At 41.8% G+C, this 12,618-nt stretch overlaps 1 protein-coding gene across 1 annotated transcript in view; it reads left to right on the plus strand.

Moving 5' to 3' along the window:
* Positions 1 to 12,618, plus strand: part of LOC126481664 (uncharacterized) — a 190,132-nt gene that overhangs the window by 109,076 nt on the left and 68,438 nt on the right. The window contains exons 9-10 of the mRNA XM_050105592.1: positions 4,506 to 4,610; positions 12,110 to 12,214. Coding sequence (XP_049961549.1) covers positions 4,506 to 4,610; positions 12,110 to 12,214 — 210 coding nt within the window. The remainder of the gene's footprint in view (positions 1 to 4,505; positions 4,611 to 12,109; positions 12,215 to 12,618) is intronic.

The following is a 12,618-nucleotide window of genomic DNA, read 5'->3' on the forward strand; positions in this document are numbered from 1 at the left end:
TCTGTCTTACGAGTAGGCTTCTGCCATTGTCGTCCGGTCATTGGGGGACTGTCTTGGGCCGGCAATTGGCCGAGGTGAAGTAGATATCTTCATCCTCAGCACCACGCGTGCCACTCCTGAAACTGCTGGCGAGTGTCTGTCACTGGCACAAGCTCGCATCTTTGCACCTGTGGTGCTTTTCCCCTGGCTGTGTCTTGTTCAGACGACACAGCAGGAATCATCATCATCATCATCATTATAATTGCTGCATAAGTCATTGTGGGTGCTACACGTGTTTCAGAAAGATTCTGATGCAACTTCTCTGCAATACCAGAGAAATAGTCATTTACAAAAATTGCCAATTTCTGAGGCTTTCCAACCCCCAACTTTGATTTGTTTGTTGTTATACTTGTCTGCCTTTTCCATTTTCTTATTTCATGATATACCACACTATTTTCCTTTTATTTTCTGTAATCTATATTATTTTGTTACGGAATAATTTCATTTTGCAGCAAACACTGTCCTGACGGTGTGTGGCAGAGGGTACTTTGAGTAGCTCTATCGGCCCTCCCTTCTGTTCCAGTCTCCTATTGTTCGTGGAAAGAAAGATTGTCGGTATGCCTCTTTGTGGGTCTAATCTCTATGATTTTATCCTCATGGTCTCTTCGCGAGATATACGTAGGAGGGAGCAATATACTGCTTGACTCCTCGGTGAAGGTGTTGTTGTTGTTGTTGTTGTTATGGTGGTCTTCAGTCCTGAGACTGGTTTGATGCAGCTCTCCACGCTACTCTATCCTGTGCAAGCTTCTTCATCTCCCAGTACTTACTGCAACCTACATCCTTCTGAATCTGCTTGGTGTATTCATCTCTTGGTCTCCCTCTACGATTTTTACCTTCCACCCTGCCCTCCAACACTAAATTGGTGATCCCTTGATGCCTCAGAACATGTCCTGCCAACCGATCCCTTCTTCTAGTCAAGTTGTGCCACAAACTTCTCTTCTTCCCAATCCTATTCAATACTTCATCATTAGTTATATGATCTACCCATCTAATATTCAGCATTCTTCTGTAGCACCACATTTCGAAAGCTTCTATTCTCTTCTTGTACAAACTAGTTATCGTCCATGTTTCACTTCCATACATGGCTACACTCCATACAAATACTTTCAGAAACGACTTCCTCACACTTAAATCTATACTCAATGTTAACAGATTTCTCTTTGTCAGAAACGCTTTCCTTGCCATTGCCAGTCTACATTTTGTATCCTCTCTACTTCGACCATCATCAGTTATTTTGCGTGCCAAATAACAAAACTCCTTTACTGCTTTAAGCGTCTCATTTCCTACTATAATTCCCGCAGCATCACCCGATTTAATTAGACTACATTCCATTAACCTCATTTTGCTTTTGTTGATATTCATCTTATATCCTCCGTTCAAGACACTGTCCATTCCGTTCAGCTGTTCTTCCAAGTCCTTTGCTATCTCTGACAGAATTACAATGTCAGCGGCGAACCTCAAAGTTTTTATTTCTTCTCCATGGATTTTAATACATACTCCAAATTTTTCTTTTGTTTCTTTTACTGCTTGCTCAATATACAGAATGAATAACATTGGGGAGAGGCTACAACCCTGTCTCACTCCCTTCCCAACCACTGCTTCCCTTTCGTGCCCCTCGACTCTCTTAACTGCCATCTGGTTTCTGTACAAACTGTAAATAGCCTTTCGCTCCCTGTATTTTACCCCTGCCCCCTTTAGAATTTGAAAGAGAGTATTCCAGTCAACATTGTCCAAAGCTTTCTTTAAGTCTACAAATGCTAGAAATGTAGGTTTGCCTTTCCTTAATCTAGCTTCTAAAATAAGTCGTTAGGTCAGTATTGCCTCACGTGTTCCAATATTTCTACAGAATCCAAACTGATCTTCCCCGAGGTTGGCTTCTACCTGTTTTTCCATTCTTCTGTTAAGAACTGGTGTTGGTATTTTGCAGGTATTTTGCAGCAGTGATGTATTAAACTGATTGTTCGGTAATTTTCACATTTGTGAGCACCTGCTTTCTTTGGGATTGGAATTATTATATTCTTCTTGAAGTCTGAGGGTATTTCGCCTGTCTCATACATCTTGTTCACCAGATGGTAGAGTTTTGTCAGGACTGATTCTCCCAAGGCCGTCAGTAGTTCTAATGGAATGTTGTCTACTCCGGGGGCCTTGTTTCGACTCAGGTCTTTCAGTGCTCTGTCAAACTCTTCACGCAGTATTGTATCTCCCATTTCATCTTCATCTACATCCTCTTCCATTTCCATCATATTGTCCTCAAGTACATCGCCTTTGTATAGACCCTCTATATACTCCTTCCACCTTTCTGCTTTCCCTTCTTTGCTTTGAACTGGGTTTCCATCTGAGCTCTTCATATTCATGCAAGTGGTTCTCTTTTCTCCAAATGTCTCTTTAATTTTCCTGTAGGCAGTATCTATCTTACCCGTAGTGAGATAAGCCTCTACATCCTTACATTTGTCCTCTAGCCATCCCTGCTTAGCCATTTTGCACTTCCTATCGATCTCATTTTTGAGACGTTTGTATTCCTTTTTGCGTGCTTCATTTACTGCATTTTTATATTTTCTCCTTTCATCAATTAAATTCAATATTTCTTCTGTTACCCAAGGATTTCTACTAGCCCTCATATTTTTACCTACTTGATCCTCTGCTGCCTTCACTACTTCACCCCTCAAAGCTACCCATCCTTCTTCTACTGTATTTCTTTCCCCCATTCCTGTCAATTGTTCCCTTATGCTCTCCCTGAAACTCTGTACAACCTCTGGTTCTTTCAGTTTATCCAGGTCCCATCTCCTTAAATTCCCACCTTTTTACAGTTTCTTCAGTTTTAATCTACAGTTCATAACCAATAGATTGTGGTCAGAGTCCACATCTGCCCCTGGGAATGTCTTACAATTTAAAACCTGGTTCCTAAATCTCTGTCTTACCATTATATAATCTATCTGATACCTTCTAGTATCTCCAGGATTCTTCCATGTATACAACCTTCTTTCATGATTCTTGAACCAAGTGTTAGCTATGATTAAGTTATTCTCTGTGCAAAACTCTGCCAGGAGGCTGCCTCTTTCATTTCTTAGCCCCAATCCATATTCACCTACTATGTTTCCTTCTCTCTCTTTTCCTACTCTCGAATTCCAGTCACCAATGACTATTAAATTTTCGTCTCCCTTCACTACCTGAATAATTTCTTTTATCTCACTATTAAATTTTCGTCTCCCTTCACTACCTGAATAATTTCTTTTATCTCATCATACATTTCTTCAATTTCTTCATCATCTGCAGAGCTAGTTCGCATATAAACTTGTACTACTGTAGTAGGCGTGGTCTTCGTGTCTATCTTGGCCACAATAATGTGTTCACTATGCTGCTTGTAGTAGCTTACCTGCACACCTATTTTTTTATTCATTATTAAACCTACTCCTGCATTACCCCTATTTGATTTTGTGTTTATAACCCTGTATTCACCTGACCAAAAGTCTTGTTCCTCCTGCCACCGAACTTAACTAATTCCCACTATATCTAACTTTAACCTATCCATTTCCCTTTTTAAATTTTCTAATCTACCTGCCCGGTTAAGGGATCTGACATTCCACGCTCTGATCCGTAGAATGCCAGTTTTATTTTTCCTGATAACAATATCCTCCTGAGTAGTCCCTGTCCGGAGATCCGAATAGGGGACTATTTTACCTCCGGAATATTTTACCCAAGAGGACACCATCTTCATTTACCCATACAGTAACGCTGCATGCTCTTGGGAAAAATTACTGCTGTAGTTTCCCCTTGCTTTCAGCCGTTCGCAGTACCAGCACAGAAAGGCCGTTTTGGTTAGTGTTACAAGGCCAGATCAGTCAATCATCCAGACTGTTGCCCCTGCAACTACTGGAAAGGCTGCTGCCCCTCTTCAGGAACCACACATTTGTCAGGCCTCTCAACGGATACCCCTCCGTTGTGGTTGCACCTACGGTACGGCTGTCTGTATCGCTGAGGCACGCAAGCCTCCCCACCAATGCAAGGTCCATGGTTCTTACCTTATGTAGGTAATGCAGACAAAAAAAGAACAAAAATACCATAAAAAATAGGATGAAAATGTGTGTGTTTGATGAGCAGTATAACAGTGCTGCAATTACAATAGAATCTCTTGAGTTTTGTGTGCAGTAGACTGTACAAAGATGTCCTATAGGTGAAATGAATCTACCAAGTATTAAGAAAATTTCTTTAAGTAAGAAGTGATTTTTACAGTGCAGTTCACTGATTTGCTGGTCACAGGTAAAGATGTGGACAGTTTGTTATTTCCCACATCTTTACAAGTAAGCATACCACAAAACTTAGAGAATATAACAGTTTGTGTCTTTTCCTGAAGGAAATGTAATCCCCAATTGCAGGTAGATGAGTTTCAAGGGGATAATTAAAATATGTGGACTATAATATTTGTTGTTGCATTTTGTTCTGGTTTGCTTAGAAGTAATTTGTTTCAGGTGGTTGCTGGAGTCTTGTACCATTTACAGCTTGAAGTTGGTGAGAGCAGTTGTGACAAAGGAAGCAATAAACCTGCTTCGGAGTGCAGTCTGAGAGAAGGATCGGTGAGTTTACAAGTATAGAAACAAATTGTAAATAAACAATAGAACATTTATCATGGGTGCGTTATTTTAATTCCATATTTTTAGACCACTGAATCATAGTATGAAATCTTGGAATCCCATCACCTTTTTACAGAGTTTGCACTTATTACAGACTTCTCTTACACTTCTAGAAATGATTTCCCATGACTCTGCTAAACCTCTCATTTAGCATATTGAAGCATTATGTTGACTTAGGTCTTGTGGCTTGATAACGTTGGAAACTAACAAACTGATTCATATCAGAAATGCCAATTGTAGATTTATGTTTCCTCCTGAGTACATTTATGTGGAGGCCCATGCAGAGATCAATGATTATTCAGGACACACAGGGATGGAAAACTACTTTTCTGCAAATTTACTGCCTACCAGAAGGTTCTAAGGGTACAGTTCATTCAGTTCAACCAAATGTTGAGATGAAAATCATTGGAACTGCCATGAATTAGTCTAGTAGCTCTGGAAACTATGGATTACTCTAATGCCAGTTATTTCCAGTTATTTTTACATGTCACTCTCTTGCAACACACCCCCATCAATATGAGATGAATGTTATAGAGCTGTCACTAGCCTGCCTAGAAACGTCAAAAACCTTTGGGTTTGCAACGAATTGCACTCAGTTTCAGTCATTTTCTCATTTAATGCCCTTAGTGCCCTTCCTTTATTTCTGTAGACTCCTTCACAATGCTAGCCCAGAGACTTGGCATTTGCACAACAATACTGGTGTCGTCATATTTCCTTTTGTGATTATTTTCAAGGCAGTGCTCGGAGAGAGCTGATTTGTTTGTTTGGTTTTTCTAGTTGGATATGTTGGCGATGTTTGTCACATCTCCCCTCAAATGTTCTGATGGTATGCCCCACATAGGCCCGCGTGGCTAGCAGTGTGGTTTAACGCACTGCTTCCCGAGTGGGAAGGTATGCTCCTATTTCGATAGGAGTGTACTGATCTTTCCGATCTTTCCGGGTATGGGGCTTGAATAAGATAGATTAGTAATTTTTTAGATTCTCTTCCTTGGTCCTAGTCTCAACCTCTTTCTCAGGCAGTTCTTGATTTTGACTGCAATGCCTGTTCAATTTGATGATCTGTATACCCATTCCTTCAGAACACTGTTCATTTTTTTATTGTTGTGATCTTCAGTCCAACTACTTCTACTACTTCTACTAGAGACTGATTTGATACAGCTCTCCATGCTACTCTATCCTGTGCAAGCTTCATCATCTCCCAGTACCTACTGCAACCTACATCCTTCTGAATCTGCTTAGTGTATTCATCTCTTGGTCTCCCTCTATGATTTTTACCCTCCACACTGCTCTCCAATACTAAATTGGAGATCTCTTGATGCCTACATCTACATCAACATCTACATTTATACTCCGCAAGCCACCCAACGGTGTGTGGTGGAGGTCACTTTACGTGCCGCTGTCGTTACCTCCCTTTCCTGTTCCAGTTACGTATGGTTCGCGGGGAAGAACGACTGCTGGAACTGCTGGAAAGCCTCCGTGCACGCTCGAATCTCTAATTTTACATTCGTGATCTCCTTGGGAGGTATAAGTAGGGGGAAGCAATATATTAGATACCTCATCCAGAAACGCACCCTCTCGAAACCTGTGTAATTGCTCGAGGTAATTTTCGGATAGTGCACTCAGTATAATGTCACTCGATGCTCTGTCCCTACCACCCATCCTAAACATCTGAGTGTCCCAGTCTATATCTGGTAAATTGAAATCTCCACCTAAGACTATAACATGCTGAGGAAATTTATGTGAAATGTATTCCAGATTTTATCAGTTCTGCCACTAATGCTACTGAGTCGGGAGGTCAGTAAAAGGAGCCAATTATTAATCTAGCTCGCTTGTTGAGTATAACCTCCACCCATAATAATTCACGGGAACTATCTACTTCTATTTCACTACAGGATAAACTACTGCTAACAGCGACAAACACACCACTACTGGTTGCATGCAACACCTTCTGTGCATTTGTAAAAATTTCAGCAGAATTTATCCCTGGCTTCAGCCAGCTTTCCGTACCTATAACGATTTCAGCTTCGGTGCTTTCTATCAGCACTTGAAGTTCCGGTACTTTACCAACGCAGCTTCGACAGTTTACAATTACAATACCAATTGCTGCTTGGTCCGTGCATGTCTTGACTTTGCCCCACACCCTTCGAGGCTGTTGCCCTTTCTGTACTTGCCCGAGGCCATCTAACCTAATAAACCGCCCAGTCCACACCACACAACGCCTTCTACCCGTGTAGCCACTTGCTGTGTGTAGTGGATTCCTGACCTATCCAGCGGAACCCGAAACCCCACCACCCTATGGCACAAGTCGAGGAATCTGCAGCCTCACGGTCACAGAAGTGTCTCAGCCTCTGATTCAGACCCTCCACTCGGTTCCTTGCCAAAGGTCCGCAGTCTGTCCTGTTGACGATGCCGCAGATGGTGAGCTCTGCTTTCATCCCTCTAGAGAGACTGGCAGTCTTCACCAAATCAGATAGCCGCTGGAGGCCAGAGAGGATTTCCTCCAATCCATAGCGACACACATCATTGGTGCCGATATGAGCGACCACTTGCAGATGGGTGCACCCTGTACCCTTCATGGAATCCGGAAGGACCCTTTCCACATCTGGAATGACTCCCCCCCTGGTATGCACACGGGGTGCCCATTGGTTTTCTTCCCCTCTCTTGCAGCCATATCCCTTAGGGGCCCCATTACGAGCCTGACGTTGGAGCTCCCAACTACCAGTAAGCCCACCCTCTGTAACTGCCCGGATCTTGCAGACTGAAGGGCAACCTCTGGAACAGGACAAGCAGCCATGTCCGGCTGGAGATCAGTATCAGCTGGATACAGAGCCTGAAACCAGTTTGTCAGACAAACTGGAGAGACTTTCCGTTCAGCCCTCCGGAATGTCTTTAGCCCACTGCCACACCTCGAGATGACCTCCCACTGTACCACGGGTGAGGGGCCAGCTTCAATGTGGGCAGTATCCTGGGCAGCCACAGCCGTAGTCTGATCGGGGGATGCGCGGGTCGAGCCGGCCGTCCCCGACAAACCACCATCCGGACCCCTACAGTGATGCCCATTGGCAACAGCCTCAAGCTGTGTGACCGAAGCCAACACTGCCTGATGCTGGGAGCGAAGGGACGCCAACTCAGCCCACATCCGAACACGGCAGTCGCAGTCCCTATCCATGAAAATACTGTTGTGCAAAGAACGTCTGAACTAATCTACAGACACCGCACACAATTCGACACAAAATTTTAACTGTTATTAAAATACAAGACTGCCTAGTAAATGCAGTAATTATGCTACTTGCGCACTGCTGACACACTGCACGGCGGCAGAAGGCTAACTGTACTGTCAGTAGCGTACAAAGACTATTTGAAAGAAACAAAAAAAAGACAGACTATGCGACTTTACACGTCACAGATATTAAAATGCAAATCTGCCCCTGCTAAATACGAAACTACACAATGATTTGACGGATTTAACTAAATGACTGCACTAAGAACACTCAAAAAATTTTCAACTTGACTACAACACATATATGAATGCTAAATAAGCCACTTGTCACTTGCGCACTGCTGACACACTGCTTGGCGACAAAAGTCCTCAGAACATGTCCTACCAACCGATCCCTTCTTCTAGTCAAGGTGTGCTACAAATTTCTCTTCTCCCCAGTTCTATTCAATACCTCCTCATTAGTTGTGTGGTCTACCCATCTAATCTTCAGCATTCTTCTGTAGCACCACATTTTGAAAGCTTCTATTCTCTTCTTGTCTACACTATTTATCGTCCACGTTTCACTTCCATACATGGCTACACTCCACACAAATACTTTCAGAAAAGACTTTCTGACACTTAGATCTATACTCAATGTTAACAAATTTCTCTTCTTCAGAACTTGCCATTGCAAGCCTACATTTTATATCCTCTCTTCTTCAACAGTCATCAGTTATTTTGCTCCCCAAATAGCATAACTCATCTGCTACTTTAAGTGTATCATTTCTTAATTTAATTCCCTCAGCATCACCCGATTTAATTTGACTACATTACATTATCGTCATTTTCCTTCTGTTGATGTTCATCTTATATTCTCCTTTCAAGACACTGTCCATTCCGTTCAACTGCTCTTCCAGGTCCTTTGCTTTCTCTGACAGAATTACAATGCCATCGGCAAACTACCAAGTTTTTATTTCTTCTCCATGGATTTTAATTCCTACTGCAAATTTTTCTTTTGTTTCCTTTACTGCTTGCGCAATATACAGATTGAATAACATCGGGTATAGGCTACAACCCTGTCTCTCTCTCTCTCTCTTCCCAACCACTGCTTCCCTTTCATGCCCCCTCGACTCTTATAGCTGCCATCTGGTTTCTCAAATTGCTCCAGCACTATGGGACTTAACATCTGAGGTCATCAGTCCCCTAGAACTTAGAACTACTTAAACCTAACTAATCTAAGGACATCACACTCATCCGTGCCCAAGGCAGGATTCGAACCTGTGACCATAGCGGTCACGCGGTTCCAGACTGAAGCGCCTATAACCCCTCGGCCACACCTGCTGGCCATCTGGTTTCTGTACATTTTGTAAACAGCCTTTCGGTCCCTGTATTTGACCACTGCCACCTTTAGAATTTGAAAGAGAGTATTCCAGACAACCTTGTCAAAAGCTTGCTCTAAGTCTACAAATGCTAGAAACGTGGGTTTGCCTTTCGTTAATCTATCTTCTAAGATAAGTTGTACGGTCAGTATTGCCTCATGTGTCCCAACATTTCTACAGAATCCAAACTGATCTTCCCCGAGGTTGGCTTCTACCTGTTTTTCCATTCGTCTGTAAAGAATTGGTGTTAGTAATTTGCAGCCGTGACTTATTAATGTGATAGTTCAGTAATTTTCACATCTGTCAACACCTGGTTTGTTTGGGATTGGAATTATTTTATTCTTCTTGAAGTCTGAGGGTATTTCGACTGTCTCATGCATCTTGCCCACCAGATGGTAGAGTTTTGTTAGGGCTGGCTCTCCCAAGGCCGTCAGTAGTTCTAATGGAATGTTGTCTACTCCTGGGGCCTTGTTTCGACTTATATCTTTCAGTGCTCCCTCAAACTCTTCACACAGTATCATATCTCCCATTTCATCTTTATGCTCTTCCATTTCCATTATATTGTCCTCAGGTACATCTGCCTTGTATAGACCCTCTATATACTCCTTCCCCCTTTCTGCTTTCCCTACTTTTCCTAGAACTGGCTTTCCATCTGAGCTCTTGATATTCATACAGGTGGTTCTCTTTTCTCCAAAGGTCTCTCTAATTTTACTGTAGGCAGTATCTATCTTACCCCTAATGAGATAAGCCTCTATATCCCTACATTTGTCCTCTAGCCATCCCTGCTTAGCCATTTTGCACTTCCTATCAATCTCATTTTTGAGACATTGGTATTCCTCTTTACCTGCTTCATTTACTGCATTTTTATATTTTCTCCTTTCGTCAATTGAATTCAGTATCTCTTCTGTTACCCAAGGATTTCTACTAGCCCTCATCTTTTTACCTACTTGATCCTCTGCTGCCTTCACTATTTCATTCCTCAAAGCTACCCATTCTTCTTCTACTGTATTTCTTTCCCCCATTCCTGTCAATTGTTCCCTTATGCTCTTTCCTGAAACTCTCTACAACCTCTGGTTCTGTCAGTTTATCCAGGTCCCATCTCCTTAAATTCCCACCTTTTTGCAGTTTCTTCAGTTTTAATCTACAGTTCATAACCAATAGATTGTGGTCAGAGTCCACATCTGCCCCTGGGAATCTCTTACAATTTAAAACCTGGTTTTATCTGTCTTATCATCATATAATCTATCTGAAACCTTCCAGTATCTCCAGGCCTCTTCCATGTATACAACCTTCTTTCATGATTCTTGATTCACTATTCATAGGTGGTGAAATTCTTCAGCAAAGCTCTCCTTATCTGAAATTGATCGAGCTCTATGGACCAAAAGTCTTAAGCACTAAATTTCTTTGCAATGGATGGTGACAGCTTGAGGCATGTAGATAAAGGTCAGTGTGCATAGGTTTTCTGTACACCCTGTGGGCTAGGTATCTGTCTGTTTTCCACTTAACTAACATATCGAGGAATAGTTGTTGCCCCCTCTGTTAAAACAGTTGAGGAGAGAGCCAAGGAACATCAGTGACACATCTGACTGCAACAACATTAGTGTCATGCAATATTTTGTGTAATGTAATATCTTGTACAGACATTTTTTATTAACCTGACACGTTCCACATCATTACGAAGTGTCGTATTCATGATCTATGGAACAAATATTAATCTAATCTAATCTATCAGCTGTCACTGAGCACTGCCTTGAATGTAATCATGAAACAGAATACAGTGAGACCAGTATTGTGTTGCAAACACCAAGTTTCTGGGGCTGCTTAATTAAGGACTCTATTGAAGTAAAGTTGTCAGATAAACCTAATAAACAGGGGTAGCAGATCGAATCACCTCCCATCTCCGATTTGTATGTCGTTATACTTGTCTATGTTTTCCAATACAACTTTAATTTCCTTTCAGCAAACTGTATCCTCCTGTACCTTTTTTTCAACTCTTACAATGTTTTAGGAAATCTGAATGTATTGTCACTGTAAAAATAAGAGATATTTAAGTGTCTTGGAGGACTTCGCTACAGTTGTCCATTTATTGCCTTACCTATTGCTTAAGTGGCCACTTGTGCAAATATCTCTTCAAAAATTGGGTTGAAAAATGTGCGGAACTTCCCTTTGTTTGGCTGCAAACAAAATCATTATACTGTTGGATATGAGCCCAAATGTTTACCAGTGTCATGTGCCTTTGCATTGTATTACAGCAGCTATGAAACCTATTTATTGCTGCATTTTCATTGTGTTAACCACCTCTATAGCTGAGATCAGTAATGCATGCCTTTGCAGTGGTGCTGCAGTTGGAGGTAAGCCTGTTCAAATTCGTTTAGTAAATGAAATTTTCACTGCCAGTATTTGTTCACGAAGGGGGGGAGAGGTGGTGGTGTAAAGATTCTGATCACCAGTCTCTCTACCAATGTCCTGGGTTAAATTCCAAACCTCTCCGCAGTTTCTCACGAAGAGACGGCACATGACACTGTTGATCATCTGTCCATCGGATGGGGATATTAAGCCCCAAGCCCCTCTTGGTGCTATTCAAGAGTGTTGGCTATGTGCTGGCACCACGTTTCACACTCTCCCTTCCCTTAAACTACAACAATACAAACCTAAGATGACTCTGTCCTATCAGTCATAACAGTCTGCCACATACACAATTTGATGCTTCATTTGCAGAACTGCAAAAAATCACTTCCACTAGAGCCTTGCTGTGAGTGGTGGTGCAGGATTCTGACACATGTTCCCCCACACTCATTCGCTAAGTATGGGCCTGTTTATTATATATTTCATTCTGTTATTTTTTCTTGTTTATATCATTTCAGAACAACCAAATCTGTACTGTAAAAGTATGGGACAGGCCATGGCTAAAAAAGAGAGAGGTTACACAAGTTGATTGCACTGCAAAGTCAGCAAGGACGAGACGAACAGTGAGTACTGATCATCTTGAGCTTGAAGCTCTTTTGTCTGTGCTTGTTTTAACAATACATTTGTTTTTGGATGGAGTCCACCTTGAGCAAAACACAATTTTGTTCTATATCCCAAACATGTTTCACTGCGGTTGCAGCATCATCGGTGGGCTTTTATTTTATGGCTTTTTACCAAATGGTATGGTTTTCCTGAGGTATTATGTTTTTATACTGCCTGTTTTGTTTCACAGTTCATCATGTTTCCTCTTTTCGTCATCTTCTTACTGTATATTGAGTTGTCACAATCACTGTTTCACTGTTTACCAGTTGTGAGGACAAGATGTTTTTACAGCTTGTAAACAGCTCAATATACAGAATTTCACTGTGAAGAAGATGAGGAAAAAAGAAAGCATGACAAACTGTGA

This window comes from Schistocerca serialis, chromosome 5 (genome assembly GCF_023864345.2).
Source record: "Schistocerca serialis cubense isolate TAMUIC-IGC-003099 chromosome 5, iqSchSeri2.2, whole genome shotgun sequence".
NCBI lineage: Eukaryota > Metazoa > Arthropoda > Insecta > Orthoptera > Acrididae > Schistocerca > Schistocerca serialis.